Genomic DNA, 19,605 nt, shown 5'->3' on the forward strand with positions numbered 1-19,605 from the left:
GAGGAGGAGCCAGGAATCCCTGTGTGGGGGCGGGGCACAGGCAGAATGAGGAGCCAGGAATTCTGGTAAGTGGTGCACAGGCAGGAGGAGGAGCCAGGAGTTAGTGTGTGTAGGCGGTGCACAGGCAAGAGGAGGAGCCAGAATCCCTGTGTGTAGGCAGTGCACAGGCAAGAGGAGGAGCCAGGAATCCATGTGTAGGCGGTGCACAGGCAGGAGGAGCCAGGAATCCCTGTGTGGGGGCGGGGCACAGGCAGAATGAGGAGCCAGGAATTCTGGTAAGTGGTGCACAGGCAGGAGGAGGAGTTAGTGTGTGTAGGCGGTGCACAGGCAAGAGGAGGAGCCAGGAATCCATGTGTAGGCGGTGCACAGGCAGGAGGAGCCAGGAATCCATTAAATCCAGGTCAATGATACAAAAGGGATCTTTGGGATTACAGGTATAAGGCATCTAGAAGAACACCGAAAGGATCTATTCGCGACTAAAATTCAAAGTTCTAGTTATAGAAACATTTTACCCCAACACTGCAAAATCATCATTTAATAATGGAGCCAAGAAAATGTGGGTGGAGCCGGACACGAATCTCAGAGCTTAGACACATGGACAGCCAGAGTTAGAATTTCTTTGTTCCATACATCTTTTGACTCCAACATTTGTCGCGGCTTCCAAAATATCGCACTTCAGGTCCTTTCCAGAAACTAGAGAAGCAGCTGAACGGGAGACGTTCCCCCTAATTCACCTCCTGCAGAGCTTCAGTGTTTCGGGGGTCAGGAGAGCCTACAGCAGGGCGAAGCAGAGTTCCTAATGACGTCATTATTAAATGAGGATTTTGAAACGGGCGAGTTTAACCTCTTCAAGTCCGGACACTTTCACCCCCCCAGGCCAATTTTCAGCTTTTAGCGCTATCCCACTTTGAATGACAATTGCACGGTCATGCAACACTGTACCCATATGAATTTTTTAGCATTTTTTTTGAGACAGATAAAGCTTTATTTTGGTGGTATTTATTCACCACTGGGATTTTTATTTTTTTTGTTATATAAATGAAAATGTCCAAAAAAATTTTTAAAAAGTGTTTTTCTTATTATTTATTTGCAAAATTGTATCTTTCTTCATAAATCTTGGCCAAAATGTATTCAGTTTTCTTTTTAGTAAAAAAAAATACCCCAAATTAGTTTATAACCAAAAATTATAATTTTTCAAAAAAAATTTTTTTTATTTTTATTTTTTTATATTATTTATGTTTTTTTTAACATACCATCACCCTAGCAGTAATGTCACCATAGTGACACTGTACTACTTGTGGGGGTGATGAAGATTTTTATTTTTTTTTCACACTGATTGCTTTTACCCCCATAAAGGCTGTAAAAGCATTCATTTCTCCTTCTCTCTGTCTGCATTCTTGCAGCCATTGAGAAATACTGTGTGAGCTGTGATTGGCCACAGCTTGTCACATGGTACAAGGCTGTTGTGAATAGCCCTGTACCATGTAACCTCTCTGATTTCATACGTAGTAAGCAATAATGTCAGAAGTGACATCTTGCTTACGCCTATTCATGTGATCACTGATTGGCCAATCAGTGATCACATGATCAAGACCTCACACAGAGGTCCCGTACAGAGATCTGTGTTCCACTGTGTCCTCCGCTCCCAGGGAGCGCGCACAATCCAAAATGGCGGGTTCCGTTTATGAACAGCAACCCACCCCTGGACTGCCACCGTCCGGCCGTTTATATACAGCGGCCAGACGGGAAGTGGTTACCCTGCTACAATAATGAGCCAACTCAAGTCTTTTCATACTCCGCCTATGTGAGGATCCTTTGTAGACAGATCTGAAGGATGTAGCTCTAGTAGGAGTCCTGGCAGTAGTTAATGTCCAAAAAAATTATTACATTTTGGGGGCTCCATCAGGGTTTAAAATGCTAAAAAAAACAATAACTTATAAAACTGGACAAGAATACTGTGAATAAAAAGCATGGGGTTTGTAGCTGTAATGGGGTCTCTGGTCAGGCAGCCTGATGAAGGGGGAGTGTTGAGCCCCCGAAATTTGTTGGCTCCTTTTCTCGTCTTGTACAATTAAAATCACCTGGACTCATACTAGTGCTGTGGCACTAAAAAGAAATGGTGTAGCGCTACATAAATAAATTACAAAACACAAACTGCATATATACCATATAATGGTGACTAAAAGTGAATAAACACACACGAGGTCCTATGATTGGACCAAGACTAGTGACCTATAAACCAGTGATAAATATAAAAAAAATATAATTATAAATGTGAACCCGATGCCTTTCAGGGATACAACCACAAATTTGTGACCCGTAATTCCCAATTATTGGGACACAAATCTGGATATTAAATAACACATATAATGTGAATCCCTATTGAGGGATAAACATACACTCTGCAAAAAATGTAAAACCGCACTATTACAAACAAAATAATAAAAGTGAAAATTGCAACAAAGTTCAATATGTGCAAAAAACCTAAATCCAGGTGCTTCACTGCTTCTGGTCATGCAACATATACAGCGTGGATGCACAGCACACCGATAAGTGATCCTTCATTGGCTGCAATGGCCGCTCACCTCCACTCGGTGACCCCAAAGGGCCACAGAGCCTTTCGGATCACCCCTGGATCCTTCTTGTATGTGCACTCTTTACTGTCCGGTCTCACTTATCTGTGTGCTGTGCATCCGCACTGTATTTGTTGCATGACCAGAAGCAGTCAAGCACCTGGATTTAGTTTTTTTTTCACATATTAGACTTTGTTGCAATTTTCACTTTTATTATTTTGTTTGTAATAGTGTGGTTTTACATTTTTTTGCACAGAGTGTATGTTTATCCCTCAATAGGGATTCACAATATATACGTATTATTTAATATTCAGATTTGTGTCCCAATAATTGGGAATCACGGGTCACTAATTTGTGGTTGTATCCCTGAAAGGGATCGGGTTCACATTTATTATATTTTTTGAATATTTATCACTGGTTTATAGGTCACTAGTCTTGGTCCAATCATAGGACCTCGTGTGTGTTTATTCACTTTTAGTCACCATTATATGCAGGGGCGGACTGACAACTCATGGGGCCACCGGGCAATAGGGGATCATGGGGCCCCTGTGTCCTTGCCCAAACTCAAAAAAGCCTATGAAAAAGGTACCAGGGGCATCTCATGGGGCCCCCTACTGACCCCGGGCCCTCGGACAGTGCCCGAGTTTCCAAATGGTCAGTCCGCCCCTGATTATATGGTATATATGCAGTTTGTGGTTTGTAATTTATTTATGTAGCGCTACACCATTTCTTTTTAGTTTATATATTGATTTCACCTATAGGTATAGGAATCGGTGTCTTCGTGTGATATTTTAGGTACATATTGAGCGCAGGGAGATTTCTCTCTCTTCTTCGCTACATCTGTCCAGGGACATCACAAGCAACAGAGTTTTAAAGCCTAGCTCAGCAATGGGCAAACTACGGCCCGGCGGACCTTTTAAGCTAGGCTCCCGCTAGGCTCCTCTCACAGTCCGCCCTGAAGACCGGTGTAGCATGAAAATCTGTCTCCTATGAGGATCTGTCCCCCTCGACGTATCTGCGCATGTGCCGGAGATCGCCGATCGGCTGCTAATGCCTGAAACTGGCACATGCGCAGATACGTCGAGGGGGACAGATCCTCATAGGAGACAGATTTTCATGCTACACCGGAACGGCGCGGGAACACGGCGAGAGGAACGCGCGGAGCAAAGGTAAGTGAATTGACACAGGGGGGACTTAATATGGGGGATGAATTACTATAGGGGGGATGAATTACTATGGGGGATGAATTACTATAGGGGGGATGAATTACTATAGGGGGGATGAATTATTATATGGGGGATGAATTACTATGGGGGATTAATTACTATATGGGGGATTAATTACTATATGGGGGATGAATTACTATGGGGGATGAATTACTATGGGGGATGAATTACTATATGGGGGATGAATTACTATGGGGGATGAATTACTATGGGGGATGAATTACTATATGGGGGATTAATTACTATGCTTACTATGGGGGAATATTACTATACTTACTATGGATGACACATACACATCATTCATCTACTCTTGGTCCGGCCCCCGGGTCCAATATATGAACCCATTGCGGCCCTCAAGTCAAAAAGTTTGCCCACCCCTGGCCTAGCTCCACATTTATTGTCCCTTCAACCCCTTGACACCCAAGTGGCCGCATATTTGCGTGCAATTAGAAAATACATATGTGTTGAGAGCGTGAGCCCTGCACGACCCCCCCCCCACCACACACACACTTCTCCCCCAATATGATCCGCCCAATGTCCAATCATGGGTACAGATCTGTCCACCGTCCTTACTTTACACTATAAATACATAACACACAGCCGGCCTAATAATGTCGATAATACTGAAAATAATTTTATTCTCCTTTCTCTCTGGAGATTCTGGTTCCATAATACACTAAATATAGAGATCTCTCTGGTTCTCTCATTGTAACAGACTGAAGAGATGAGTATTATCCAGGATCAGTCATATTATTTCATCATATTTACGTCAATTGAAAAACAAAGGCAACTTGATCATATCTTGAAAGTCGCAGTGTTGGCGGCAGTGGTCGAGCGGTCAGTTTGTATAGAGGTGCGCGGCCGAGAAGGCAGATACCTGGAATGAAAAAGTTCATCTCGGCCGATATGAAGAAAATATAGTGCAAAACAAAGGCAGGATCAACAGTACATAGAAAACAAACGAAGCGTCCCACATCCGAGGCGTCAGTCATCGCTGTCACTTCCAGACTCGCTTAACTGCAGGTCGTTCCCTGAAAGACAAAGCAAAAAAAAATCAGTCTTCAAAGTTGAACTCCAGCCTTACCTCTGTTATGTCAGAAATTACATTTTAAAAACATACACACGGCTCAAAAAAATGAAAGAACACTTTGAAAGCCCATCAGATCTCAATGGGGAAAAATCTCCTGCTGGATCTCTATACGGACATGGACGGGGTTATGTGTTAGAAACATAAGGACGCCCCATCGTTGGATGGAAATGAAAATGATCGACCTACAGAGAACTGAATTCAAAGACACCCCGAAAATCAAAGTGAAAAAATGATGCAGCAGGGGAGTCCATTTTGCTGAAATGTCATTGGATCAACTCAGAATGGTCCTCAGTAGTTTGTGTGGCCCCCACGTGCTTGTATGCATGCCTAACAAAGTCTGGGGGGAGGCTCCCAATGAGACCACGGATGGTGTCCTGGGGGATTTCCTCCCAGATCTGGACCAGGGCATCAGTGAGCTCCCGGACAGTCTGAGGGGCAACCTGGCCGTGTCGGATGGACCAATTTAGGTCAGGCGAGCGTGGGGGGCATTCAATGGTGTCAATTCCTTCATCCTCCTGGAACTGCCTGCATACTCTCCCCACACGAGGCCGGGCATTTTCAACATGCAGGAGGAACCCAAGACCCACTGCACCAACGTAGCGTCTGACAATGGGTCCAAGAATTTCAGTCCCGATACCTAATGGCAGTCAGGGTGCCATTGTCTAGCCTGTAGAGGTCTGTGCGTCCCTCCATGGATATGCCTCCCCAGACCATCACTGACCCACCACCAAAACGGTCATGCTGAACCATGTTACAGGCAGCAGAACGTTCTCCACGGCTTCTCCAGACCCTTCACATCTGTCACATGTGCTCAGGGTGAACCTGCTCCCATCTGTGAAAAGCACAGGGTGCCAGTGGTGGGCCTGTCAATTCTGGGGTTCAATGGCAAATGCCAATGGAGCTCTATGGTGCTGGACAGTGAGCACAGGGCCCACTAGAGGACATCGGGCCCTCAGGCCACCCTCATTAAGTCTGTTTCTGATTGTTTGGTCAGAGACATTCACACTAGTGGCCTGCTGGAGGTCATTTTGTAGGGCTCTGGCAGGGCTCATCCTGTTCCTCCTTGCACAAAGGAGCAGATACCGGTCCTGCTGATGGGTTAAGGACCTTCTACCTGTCCAGCTCTTTTTATTTTATATTTTTTTTTCAATGTATTTATTTTATATTGTATAAGTTTGCTGATTTCAGACTTGCATATAAAATCTGTTTCTTTATCGTACATCACGGGACACAGAGCAGGCTATTTATGACTGTGTGGGTTATAGGCCACCCATAGGTGATTGGACACTGGCCGACCAATCAGAAAGGAGGTCCTCCCCTATATAACCCCCTCCTATACAGGAAGTACTTCAGTTTTTTCCCCAGTGTCTGTAAGGTGGTCACTGAAAGTGTTGTGCGCTAGGAGCATACCTGAAAGTCCAGAATGGTTCCATTAGAGAATCAGGTACCCGAGCCTCGCTGGATAAGGAGAAGAATTCTCGAGGTTTTGCCTGTAATGCAGCCTTATGGTGCTGGACCCCACGCAGATGGAACCCTGTGCAGTTTTAAATCTCACCAAGGCACTTCCAGCGGGGTGCTATACGGGTCTAAGGCAGTGCCCCTCAGTATGGGGACTGAGTCCCTTAAGGTCTGTATGACAATGCCTGCTGTGATGGGTGAAGGTTGGTACCTGACGGAAGTCAGGGACCTGCAGCAGGACTGGTAAGATATCTCCTTTTCTCTCTATAAAGAGAAACAAAGCTCTAAATCGGAGGAAAAAGGAGAGGTATTGTGACTGAGTTTCCACCAAGGGGAGTGCTCACTATTGTTCCTGAGATGTGCTTGCTCTTCTGTTTTCGGCCTGTAGAGGGACCACATCCGGCGAGCGAACTCATGCGCAGTAGCGGCTGGAAACGGAAGTCGGCCATATTTGTTTATCTGGAGGCCAGGACACACGTGGGCTGCTGCTGGGGGATCTCCTGTGGCCGGAACATAGAGCGGGGTATTATGTAGAAGAACGTGAGTACTCCCGAGGGGGAAGTGTGGACCAGTCAGTCAGGAGCCGCCCTAGGTAGCTCATAAGGCAGCATTCACATTGAGTGTTTTTACTTCAGTACGCTACTTGCATAGCTGTATCTTGAGATCTGTGTTACTAGTGGCGGTGCACAGATCTGTGCTATCTGAAGTAATGTCTCCCAGAAAGCGGAGTGGGGGAGGTGCAGCAGGAAAGGGCACTAACGTGCCACCGCCAGGACCTGAGGAACCTAGCCAAACGTCCGCTGTAATATCCTCTCCTGCCAGGCCAGAAGCGACTGGGCAGTCTGAGACGGCGTTGTAGTTGCTTCTGCCTCAGCATATGTAACCAAGGATGATCTTGCTTCAGCATTAGCTGGTTTAGAAGATAAGATTGCTGGGATAATTGCATCAGTTTCTCAGGGGACTAAGAAGTAGGATAGATCCCCCGCTTGTGCATGTGTGTGGTCTATACATTACACGGCTCAAAAAAAATTAAAGGAACACTTTGAAAACCCATCAGATCTCAAATGGGAAGAAATCTCCTGCTGGATCTCTATACGGACATGGACGGGGTAATGTGTTAGGAACGTAAGGACGCCCCATCGTTTGATGGAAATGAAAATTATCAACCTACAGAGGACTGAATTCAAAGACACCCCGAAAATCAAAGTGAAAAAAAATGATGCAGCAGGCGAGTCCATTTTGCTGAAATTTCATTGCAGCAACTCAGAATAGTCATCAGTAGTTTGTATGGCCCCCACGTGCTTGTATGCATGCCTGACAACGTCGGGGGAGGGTTCTAATAATTGTCATGCACCAGGAGGAACCCAGGACCCACTGCACCAGGAGGAACCCAGGACCCACTGCACCAGGAGGAACCCACCCAGGACCCACTGCACCAGCGTATGGTCTGACAATGGGTCCAAGGATTTCATCCCCATACCTAATGGCAGTCAGGGTACCATTGTCTAGCCTGTAGAGGTCTGTGTGTCCCTCCATGGATATGCCTCCCCAGACCATCACTGACCCACCACCAAAACGGTCATGCTGAACCATGTTCCAGGCAGCAGAACGTTCGCCACAGCTTCTCCAGACCCTTTCACGTCTGTCACGTGCTCAGGGTGAACCTGCTCTCATCTGTGAAAAGCACAGGGCGCCAGTGGTGGACCTGCCGATTCTGGTGTTCAATGGCCAATGCCAATCCAGCTCTATGGTGCCGGGCAGTGAGCACAGGGCCCACTAGAGGATGTCGGGCCCTCAGGCCTCCCTCATGAAGTCTGTTTCTGACTGTTTGGTCAGAGGCATTCACACCAGTGGCCTGCTGGAGATCATTTTGTAGGGCTCTGGCAGGGCTCATCCTGTTCCTCCTTGCACAAAGGAGCAGATACCGGTCCTGCTGATGGGTTAGGGACCTTCTACAGCCCTGTCCAGCTCTCCTAGAGGAACTGCCTATCTCCTGGAATCTCCTCCATGCTCTTGAGACTGTGCTGAGAGACACAGCAAACCTTCTGGCAATGGCACGTATTGATGTGCCATCCTGGAGGAGTTGGACTGCCTGTGCAACCTCTGTAGGGTCCAGTTATGGCCTCATGCTTTCAGTAGTGACGCTGACCCGAGCCAAATGCAAAACTAGTGAAAAACAGTCAGAAGAGATGAGCAGGAAAAAAAATGTCAGTGTCCTCCATCTGTAAAACCATTCCTGTTTTGGGGGTTGTCTCATTGTTGCCCATCTAGTGCATCTGTTGTTAATTTCATTACCACGAAAGCAGCTGAAACTGATCAACAACCCCCTCTGCGACTTACCGGACAGATCAATATCCCAGGAGTTTCATTGATTTGATGCTGGACTCTGATTAAAAAGTGCTCCTTTCATTTTTTGAGCTGTGTATTTGTCATACTCTGTATGCCTTGTATTGTACAGCATTCTTGTTTAGTAAAAGCACATTATTATACCACAGGAGTTTCTGCTTCCTTGCTTTGCGCAAAGTAACCTAAAAGATGTCTGTACGGTTCTTAGCCACTCATACCAATGCCGGGAGTTATTCTTACATCCACTGATACCAATGCCGGGGGTTATTATTACGTCCACTCGTACCAATGCCGGGGGTTATTATTACGTCCACTCATACCAATGCCGGGGGTTATTATTACGTCCACTCATACCAATGCCGGGGGTTATTATTACGTCCACTCATACCAATGCCGGGGGTTATTATTACGTCCACTCATACCAATGCCGGGGGTTATTATTACGTCCACTCATACCAATGCCGGGGGTTATTATTACGTCCACTCATACCAATGCCGGGGGTTATTATTACGTCCACTCATACCAATGCCGGGGGTTATTCTTACATCCACTGATACCAGTGCCTGGGGTTAATATTACGTCCACTGATACCAATACCAGGGTTTTTTATTATATCCACCGATACCAGTGCTGGGGGGTATTATTACATCCACTGATACCAGTGCTGGGGGGTATTATTACATCCACCGATACCAGTGCTGGGGGGGTATTATTACATCCACCGATACCAGTGCTGGGGGGGTATTATTACATCCACCAATACCAGTGCTGGGGGGGTATTATTACATCCACCGATACCAGTGCTGGGGGGGTATTATTACATCCACCGATACCAGTGCTGGGGGGGTATTATTACATCCACCGATACCAGTGCTGGGGGGTATTATTACATCCACCGATACCAGTGCTGGGGGGGTATTATTACATCCACTGATACCAGTGCTGGGGGGGTATTATTACATCCACCGATACCAGTGCTGGGGGGTATTATTACATCCACCGATACCAGTGCTGGGGGGTATTATTACATCCACCGATACCAGTGCTGGGGGGTATTATTACATCCACCGATACCAGTGCTGGGGGGTATTATTACATCCATCGATACCAGTGTTGGGGGTTATTATTAAGTCCACTGATACCAATGCGGAGGGTTATTATTACATCAACTGATACCAACTGGTTCAATGACACCAATGCTGGGGCTGATTATTGGGTCCACCGACACCATTGTTGGGGGTTATTATTGCGGCCACTGACACCAATGCTGAGGTTATTGTACTCCAACTTATTCAGTTTGCATTGCGGTATGCTGCAAAAAATGAGGCAGGATCCAAATTTCTGGATGTTGAGTTGTGAATATGTCCTGCTCTATTACAGCCCTGTGGAGGTGTCGGGGGCCACACTTGAGGCCTTCTATAATTTTCCAATTCACTGTCCTAATCTATTGACAAGCACATTGTAGCTGTGAATACACTCTTCTATACTGCTCGCTTGGTTGTATTTGCACACAATCCTGTGACAGCGCAGAAGTGACCCCTGTATATGGACCTTCCCTGTATAATTGCAGCTTTTCCAATATCCTCTGTACACAAACTGCACTGTAATCTGCCAGCGGAGAGCGGAGTCGGAATGCATGATCCTCTGGCTGCCCTCAGCAGTTCCCGACTCATTGAATTCATTTAGGAATAAACATTATTAGCTCCTGAGAGAGACGGGAAGGGCAACTGTTGTGACATAAATCTGGAATGGAACAAGTGAAGTTTATTTTGCGGATTAAAACGTGGATTAAAAACACCCCACTGCCAGGTCTGTACGAAGTACGAAACTGGCAGAGAAAGGTTAAAGGATAGGTTCCCCTTTGTAACATATTATTATTATTATACAGGATTTATATCACGCCAACAGTTTGCGCAGCGCTTTACAATATAACGGGAGACAATACAATTACAATACATTTCAGTACAGAAGGAATAGGAGGGCCCGACTCATGGAGCTTACAATCTAAAGGAAGGGGGAGGGGATACAAAAGGTGATAGCTGCGGGGAATGATCTGGTGGAGGTGATTCAAAAACAGTTAGGTGGAGGTGTGGTAGGCTTCCCTAAAGAGGTGAGTTTTCAAAGATCTCCTAAAGGCAGACAGGGTGGGGGCTGACAGGACATGCTGTAGTAGCGAGCTCCAAACGATGGGAGAGGCTCTGGAGAAGTCCTGGAGGCGAGCGTGGGAGGAGGTGATGAGGGAGCTAGAGAGGAAGATATCATGGGAGGAGCGGAGTGGGCGATTTGGCCGATATCTGTGGATGAGGTTGGCGATGTAGCTGGGGGCAGTGTTGTGGATGGCTTTGTAAGCTTTGGTTAGTATTTTGAATTTTATACGTTGGGTTAGTGGAAGCCAGTGGAGGGATTGGCAGAGAGGAATGGAGGCCAGTGGAGGGATTGGCAGAGAGGGGTGGACGACACTGAGCGGAGGTCAGTGGAGGGATTGGCAGAGAGGGGCACCAGTCACTGATCGGTTGGTAAGGTGTATGAGTCTAGCAGCAGTCGCTGATCGGTCGGTAAGGCGTACGAGTCTAGCAGCAGTCGCTGATCGGTTGGTAAGGTGTATGAGTCTAGCAGCAGTCGCTGATCGGTCGGTAAGGTGTATGAGTCTTAGCAGCAGTCGCTGATCGGTTGGTAAGGTGTATGAGTCTAGCAGCAGTCGGTGATCGGTTGGTAAGGTGTATGAGTCTAGCAGCAGTCGCTGATCGGTCGGTAAGGTATATGAGTCTAGCAGTAGTCGCTGATCGGTCGGTAAGGTGTATGAGTCTTAGCAGCAGTCGCTGATCGGTTGGTAAGGTGTATGAGTCTAGCAGCAGTCGGTGATCGGTCGGTAAGGTATATGAGTCTAGCAGTAGTCGCTGATCGGTCGGTAAGGTGTATGAGTCTTAGCAGCAGTCGCTGATCGGTTGGTAAGGTGTATGAGTCTAGCAGCAGTCGCTGATCGGTCGGTAAGGTGTACGAGTCTGGCAGCAGTCACTGATCGGTTGGTAAGGTGTATGAGTCTAGCAGCAGTCGCTGATCGGTCGGTAAGGTGTACGAGTCTGGCAGCAGTCACTGATCGGTTGGTAAGGTGTATGAGTCTAGCAGAAACATTCATAATAGACTGAAGGGGGGGATAGCCTGTGTAACGGTAGGCCAGTGAGGAGGGAGTTGCAGTAATCGAGGCGGGATATAACCAAGGCGTGGATAAGTTGTTTTGTGGTGTCATTGGTCAGGAAGGGGTGGGTTTTGTAAATGTTCCGGAGGTTGAGGCGGCAGGATTTAGCCAGTGAGTGGATGTGGGGCCCAAAGGAGAGGTCATAGTCTAGGATTACGCCTAGCACCCTGGCATGAGTGGAAGGACCAATGATTGTGCTGTTGAACTTAATGGTAATGTCATGAGTGGGGGATCGGGGAGGAAATATTACAGCTCAGTTTTTGAAAGACTGAGTTTAAGGTAGTGATGTGACATCCATGCGGATATGTCGCTCAGTAGATTTGTGATACGTGAGGAGACTGAGGGGGTGAGCTGGGGAGTGGAGAGATAGATCTGGGTGTCATCAGCATAGAGGTGGTATTGGAAGCCATGGGAGGTTATCAGTGGGCCCAGGGAGGAGGTGTAGAGAGAGAAAAGGAGGGGCCCAAGAACAGAACATTGGGGTACCCCAACAGAAAGAGGAAGCAGAGCGGAGGAGGAGCAGTTGTATGTGACACTGAAAGTGCGCTGAGAAAGGTAAGTGGAGAACCAGCAGAGAGCAGAGTCACAGAGGTCAATGGAGTGGAGTGTACTGAGGAGGAGCGGGTGGTCAACTGTGTCAAAGGCAGCGGAAACGTCAAATTACACCCTATTTGGGGTGTAACATGCTATTATAATTCACCGGCCCGAATCAATCCCACCCCTGGTCCCCCGCTGTCACCATGATGTGGGATCATCCGCTATCACAATTTCCCCCCTTCCAGTCCGGACGCTTTCCCCCCCCTTCCAGTCCGGACGCTTTCACCTCCCTTCCAGTCCGGACGCTTTCACCTCCCCCCCTTCCAGTCCGGATGCTTCCCCCCCCCCCCTTCCAGTCCGGACGCTTTCCCCCCCCCTTCCTGTCCGGACGCTTTCCCCCCCCCTTCCTGTCCGGACACTTTCACCCCCCTTCCTGTCAGGACACTTTCACCCCCCTTCCTGTCAGGACACTTTCACCCCCCTTCCTGTCAGGACACTTTCACCCCCCTTCCTGTCAGGACACTTTCACCCCCCTTCCTGTCAGGACACTTTCACCCCCTTCCTGTTAGGACACTTCCCCCCCCCTTCCTGTCAGGACACTTCCCCCCCCCTTCCTGTCCGGACACTCCCCCCCCCTTCCTGTCCGGACACTTCCCCCCCCCCCTTCCTGTCCGGACACTTCCCCCCCTTCCTGTCCAGGCCAATTTTCAGCTTTCAGCACTATCACATTTTGAAGGGCAATTGCACGGTCATGCAACTCTGTACCCATATGAATTTTTTAGCATTTTTTTGAGACAGATAAAGCTTTATTTTGGTGGTATTTATTCACCACTGGGATTTTTATTTTTTTTGCTATGTAAATGAAATATCCAAAAATTTTGAAAAAAAGTGTTTTTCTTATAAAATTTTGCAAACAAATAATATTTCATTATAAATCTTGGCCAAAATGTGATCCATTATCTTTTTAGTAAAAAAAAAAAAAATAACCCAAATTCATTTATAACCAAAAATTAGAATTTTTAAACATTTGTTTATATTATTATTTATGTTTTTTTTTTAACATACTGTCACCCTAGCAGTACGCTGTCACCATGGTGACACTGTGCTTCTTGTGGGGGGTGATGAAGATTTTTTTTTTTTACATTGATTACTTTTACACCCATAAAGGCTGTAAAAGCAATCATTTCTCCTCTCTGGCTGCATTCTTGCACTGACTGGCACGGATAGGTGGCACTGAAAGGCAGCTCAGATGAGTACTGACATGTGGCACTGATGTAGCACTGACAGATGGGACTGCTGGGGTTACACTGATCATCAGTGCCCTGATGATCAGTGTAGATGTCCCCTCTGAGGAATGCCGATTACCGGCTTTCCTCTCCTCTCCTGTCAGCGTGACAGCTCGTGAGGAGAGAAATGCCGATAACCGGCATTTCCTTATTCACATGTGATCAGCTGTGATTGGACACAGCTGATCACATGACCGAAGCGACATCTTCGGCTCTTTCCGTTGATCGGTGATCCGCTGTGTCCACCACCGATCGCCGCGCTGTGCGCCCCCGGAGCCTCGCACGCACGGTTAGAATAGGATCATGTCATATGACGCCCTCCCAGAACAAGAGAACCGCCTTGCGCCCGTCATTTCCTTATATGGCGGGTGGCAGGCGGTAAAAACCCAAGAATTAAAACTATGTAAATGGACAGAATCCACATTACAGATCTGTCTTCACAGAGAGAAGGAAAGGAGAGGACTCCGGCTCCAGATAGCCAACACCCTTCGGCTGTGGCAGGAGATAAGATTTCTGGGTGTGCGACGGGCAGAGAGGACAGGAGGAGAAGCAGAAGTTTGTGCGACGATAAAGTGTATTTCAGGGCAAAAAAAAATGAGTTCTCCTCTATTACATGCGCACAGTTCTCAGCGTTTTGTCTTTTAAAAACAGATGCAAAAATAGAAAAAATACCCGCCGATCCGCCAGAAATCCAGTGAGATCCTTACTTCATTCTGGCCGACAACTCTGCATCTGCGGCAATAAAACCTAATCCCAAGAAGTGTTGTCAGCTCAACCAGGTTCTCTCCTGCAAGACCACAGAACGCCTCTCACCTATGTGATGGAGACAGAGGGGGGCGCTGTGTCCAGAAGAGGAGAACTCAGGCAGACGGACAATGCCTACATACACAGAATATAACTGGATGTAACATTTATAGGGAAAGTCGATCCAGGGAATATCCGATTGCCTCTCCGGGGAACAGGAAGGATTTTTTCCCCCTGCAGGAGCCAAGTGGATCGTGCTTTGCTGGGATTTGTTACCTTCCTCTGGATCAACTGTGGGTGTAGGATTATAACTTTTTTTTTTTTCTATGGTTGAACTGGATGGACTTTTGTCTTTTTTCAGCCAGACTAACTATGGAACTATGTTTGGGATTTTAATGCAGAAGAGACCGCATGTTGTCAGAGAGAGCAGCTCACTGGATTTCTGGCAAACCAACTTCTTGTAGCATTTGCAGCATTTTAAAAAGACAAAACATGGGGAAATATGTACAGAGATGTACTAGTTTTTTTTTGCTTACCTATACTTACACTTTGATGGGCCAGACCATCTTCACTTCCCCAAAAACATAATTTTGAATGAGCAATACAAGACATAAAAAGAAGAATGCAAGAGGGCGCATCTAAGCGCAGCACATTAACACATTTATTAACTTTATATGTGGATATTTTCTTTTTATTGTACTACAATGCCAGTGGATATTTTTTATTCTACCACATGTGAATGGAAATTCTTTTTTTTAAATAATAAGTGGATAATAATTATATAAATAAATAATAATAATAATAAGTGGATATTTTTCTTTTTTCATCCAGTACGTGAGTGGATTTTTCTTTTTATTCTACTACAATGTGAATGGATTTTTTCTTTTTGTTCTACTACAATGTGAATGGATTTTTTCTTTTTGTTCTACTACAAAGTGAGTGGATATTTTTCTTTTTATTCTACTACAAAGTGAGTGGATATTTTTCTTTATTCTGCTACATGTGAGTGGATTTATTTTTATTCTACTACAGGTGAATGGGAATTTTCTTTTTTTTAAATAGTAATAAGTGGATAATAATAATTATATAAATAAATAATATTAATAAGTGGATGTTTCTTTTTTCATCCAGTACGTGAATGGATTTTTCTTTTTATTCTACTACAATGTGAATGGATATTTTTCTTTTTATTCTACTACAATGTGAATGGATATTTTTCTATTTATTCTACTACAATGTGAATGGATAGTTTTCTTTTTAATCCTACTGCAATGTGAGTGGATATTTTTCTTTATTCCAATACATGCGAGTGGATTTTTTTTATTCTACTACATGTGAATGGAAATTCTTTTTTTTAAATAAGTGGATAATAAGAATTATATAAATAAATAATAATAAGTGGATATGTTTCTTTTTTCATCGAGTACGTGAGTGGATTTTTCTTTTTATTCTACTACAATGAGAATGGATATTTTTCTTTTTATTCTACTACAATGAGAATGGATATTTTTCTTTTTATTCTACTACAATGTGAATGGATATTTTTCTTTTTATTCTACTACAATGTGAATGGATATTTTTCTTTTTATTCTACTACAATGTGAATGGATATTTTTCTTTTTATTCTACTACAATGTGAGTGGATATTTTTCTTTTTATTCTACTACAATGTGAATAGATATTTTTCTTTTTATTCTACTACAATGTGAATGGATATTTTTCTTTTTATTCTACTACAATGTGAATGTATAGATTTCTTTTTAATTCTACTGCATAGTGAATGGATAGTTTTCTTTATTCCAATACATGTGAATGGATTTTTTTTATTCTGCTACAATGTGAGTGGATATTTTTCTTTTTATTCTTCTACAATGTGAATAGATATTTTTCTTTTTATTCTACTACAATGTGAGTGGATATTTTTCTTTATTCCAATACATGTGAGTGGATATTTTTCTATCACAAATTTTACTAACGTGCTGCACTTAGATGCGCCCTCTTATGTTCTGCTATATTACAGATGTCCCTTCTATCTGCTGAGGAGCAGCACAAAGGTCTTTGTAGCCAGCTAACTATTGCACTATTCCTCTCATGGACATATTTATCACGACTCATTTGTCGCCACTCCTTGAGATCACTGGTGTTTTTTTGTGCTAAAACAGAATACTATTTACTAAAACAAGACAGAGAACCTGGGACTGACTAGTGACCATGCTAAGTCAACACAGAAATGGAAAGGTATAGGGAATCCCTATGCAGCGTGGAAGTGAAGCTGTGCTCTCTGCAGAAGTACTACTGAGGAGCTGAGTGTAATCTGGGATTAGGAGAGCCTGAGCTCTGACATCAGTGTGTATAAATGGCTGCCGCTGGTGTTAGTGGTCCTGGGGCACAATGGACATCATGTAAAGCTATGAGAAGATCGGCGTGTCTTGTCTTTCTCTGACAGCGCCGTGGCTTCAGGCCACAAAGAGCCATTTACATAACATACTCCTAGTGTATCCATAGACTACACATTACGTATCGCACTGCATGCAGAGATCACCCAGCATAGATGGTAAAGAGTACTCACTGAGAGTATTCATCAGCTGTCCGCTGTTGTCCTGAGATTTGCCGTGTCCGCCATCCACGCTGGTGGAGGAAGTCTGCTGGAACTGCGACATGGACTGAGATTTCTTTCTTTCGTCCTCCGAGTCGCTGGAGCTATTGTCACTACTTGATGAAGAGGAACTCCGGGATCCTGAGGAGCTGTTTGAGCTGCTCATCTGGTCTATAACACTGGCCTCTGCCATTAACTCTGCCATATGAAAAAGAAGGAAAAAAGAGCAATGAAGTTCTTGCTGTTAAATGTAACCTATTGGAACCGCTTTTTTCTATAAACTAGAATATCTACATCATCCATTATATTTCCGAACAGAAGTACAGGCCGAACACCGCTGTCATTTTTTTCTTCTGTTTCAATAAACTTTATTAATGTGGTAATAAATCCAAAAGCAATCATTTATTCTAGGACGACTTACCAATTCTCAGATGTCGTGACTGCATTAGTTCTCTTTTTTAGGCTCTCTTTTCTTTATTTTCACTTTGTTAGTGTATTTAAATCTGCTAGTGCAGGGGTAGGAAACCTGCGGCTCTCCAGGTGTTGCAGGACTACAAGTTCCATCATGCCTCTGCAAGTCATAGCTGTAAGGCTACGTTCACACTAGCCTTGTGTGCAGGCGGCAGAGAGGCGTTTGGGAAGCGTTTTTACCGCTTCCCAAACGCCTCTGCCAACTCTGCACATTACAGCACATGGTGCTGTTCTAACGGGAGCGTTTGCGTCGCGTCGCGTTGCGTCGCGGCAAAACGGACGCCTCTGGACGAGTCAGGAGGCTTTGAAGCCTCCTATTCTCATCTATGGTGCCGCTCCGCAAACGCCCGGCCGGCGTTTGCGGTGCGGTTGCGACGCGGTTGCGGGGCGTTTGCGGAGCGGTAACACCACTCAAACTGCATTATAGGCGTTTGTGGGGCGTTATTAACGCTCGGCAAACGCCTAGCAACCGCCGCTAAACCGCGCATGCGGCGTTTGCGGAGCGTTTGCGGAGCGTTAAAAACGCTCCGCAAACGCCGGACCAACGCTTGCCAAACGCTATAGGGGCGTTTGGCAAGCGTTGGCAAAACAGCCAAGTGTGAACGAGCCCTAACTGTCAGTTTTGTAATGTTGCAATGCCTCATGGGAAATGTAGTTCAACAACAGCTAGAGAGCCGCAGGTTGCCTACCCCTGTGCTAGTCCATCTAACACTCCCCTTCACCCAGACTGACAATGCTGCTGTCCAGAGGTGCCCCCTGTGCTCCATCATCCAGAGTGAGGCGCTCTAAAACAAGAGGTGTGTCACTTGCCAGATCACCAGGTGAAAACGGGGGGGAGGGGGGACTAAAAAAAGGAAAACGAATGCAGCCACCACATCTAATGATTGGGTTTAATACCGCTTTAACATCACTACATGGCAATTCTTACATCATTACTCCCGCCAGACTTTTTTTTTTTAGCCCATTCTTATGTTATTCTCCTGAATCCTTCACATTGAAGGGTATATTTTTGTATATCTATGGCAATTAGTAGAATGAAAGATATTCAAGAACACATATTAGGTTTTAATACAATCTGGGAAAACTAAGGCCCCATGTACACGGGACACTTCTGAACGATGGAAACTGACTGCTGGAAAACGGAGGTTAAAAAAACGTCTGTATACCGCGTTTATGTGAGTTTGCGTTTAGAAGCATTTTTTAAAGATAAGCACAGGAGAACCTCCCAAATGTCCAGAATGCACTGAAAAGTGGTAAATTATTAACCACTTGCCGCCCAGCCACTGTAGATATACGGCGGCAGGACGGCACTGGCAGGAAAAAACACGTTTTAAAACATGTGTTTTGTAAACAGCTAGGGGGCGCGCGCGAGGCGTGCCGCCGCCCTATCTGTCCCGCCGATCACCGCCGCAGATGTGAGTCGACGGGTCACAGCTGGTCCTTAGCGGCTATCTCCCAGCGATCGGCGGCAAACAGTGAGAGAGCACAGCTGCAGTAGCTGTGCTGTCTGTCACTTCCCTGTCAGCTCGAGGATGAGCTGATCGAGAAAGAACAGTTTTTTTTTCTCGATCAGCCTTGTCCCATCCAGTACACACCCCGCCCCCTAGTAAAACACTCCCCTCACTCCTATAACCCTTCCCTGCAAAATAAAGTTAACCCCTTCCTCCTCAGTGCCATTAGTACAGTGTCAGTGGTTTTTTTTTTTTTTGCACAGATCACTGTATTAGTGTTTTTGGGGGGTTTTTTTAGCAAAGACGTCGCAGAATGCATTTTGGCAGAAATTTATGACTAAATTTGATTTTTGCATTTTTTTTTTACTGGACATGTTTTATAGCAAAAAGTCCAAAATTTTTTTTTTTCCTCAAAATTGTCAGCCTTTTTTTTATAGCGCAAAAAATAAAAACCGCACAGGCGATCAAATACCACCGAAAGAAAGCTCAATTTGTGGGGGAAAAAAGGATGTAAATTTCATTTATGTACCGTATTGCATGACCGCGCAATTGTCCGTTAAACTAGCGCAGCGCTGTATAGCAGAAAAATGGTGTAAATTCCATTATCTATACCATAGTTTGTAGACGCTA

General features: G+C 45.3%; 1 protein-coding gene across 1 annotated transcript in view; it reads right to left on the reverse strand.

The window, feature by feature from the left end:
* Nucleotides 1-4,408: 4,408 nt before the first annotated feature.
* The window catches only part of LOC149436176 (ELL-associated factor 2-like), a 23,197-nt gene continuing 8,000 nt past the window's right edge, over nt 4,409-19,605 (reverse strand). The window contains exons 3-4 of the mRNA XM_089661927.1: nt 17,027-17,251; nt 4,409-4,830 (exon numbers count right to left, since the gene is read on the reverse strand). Of these exons, the coding sequence (XP_089518053.1) occupies nt 4,784-4,830; nt 17,027-17,251 (272 nt within the window). The 3' untranslated portion in view covers nt 4,409-4,783. The remainder of the gene's footprint in view (nt 4,831-17,026; nt 17,252-19,605) is intronic.

The sequence above is a fragment of the Staurois parvus genome, unplaced genomic scaffold (assembly GCF_062004578.1).
Source record: "Staurois parvus isolate SC_StPar_1 unplaced genomic scaffold, SC_StPar_1.0 ptg001409l, whole genome shotgun sequence".
NCBI lineage: Eukaryota > Metazoa > Chordata > Amphibia > Anura > Ranidae > Staurois > Staurois parvus.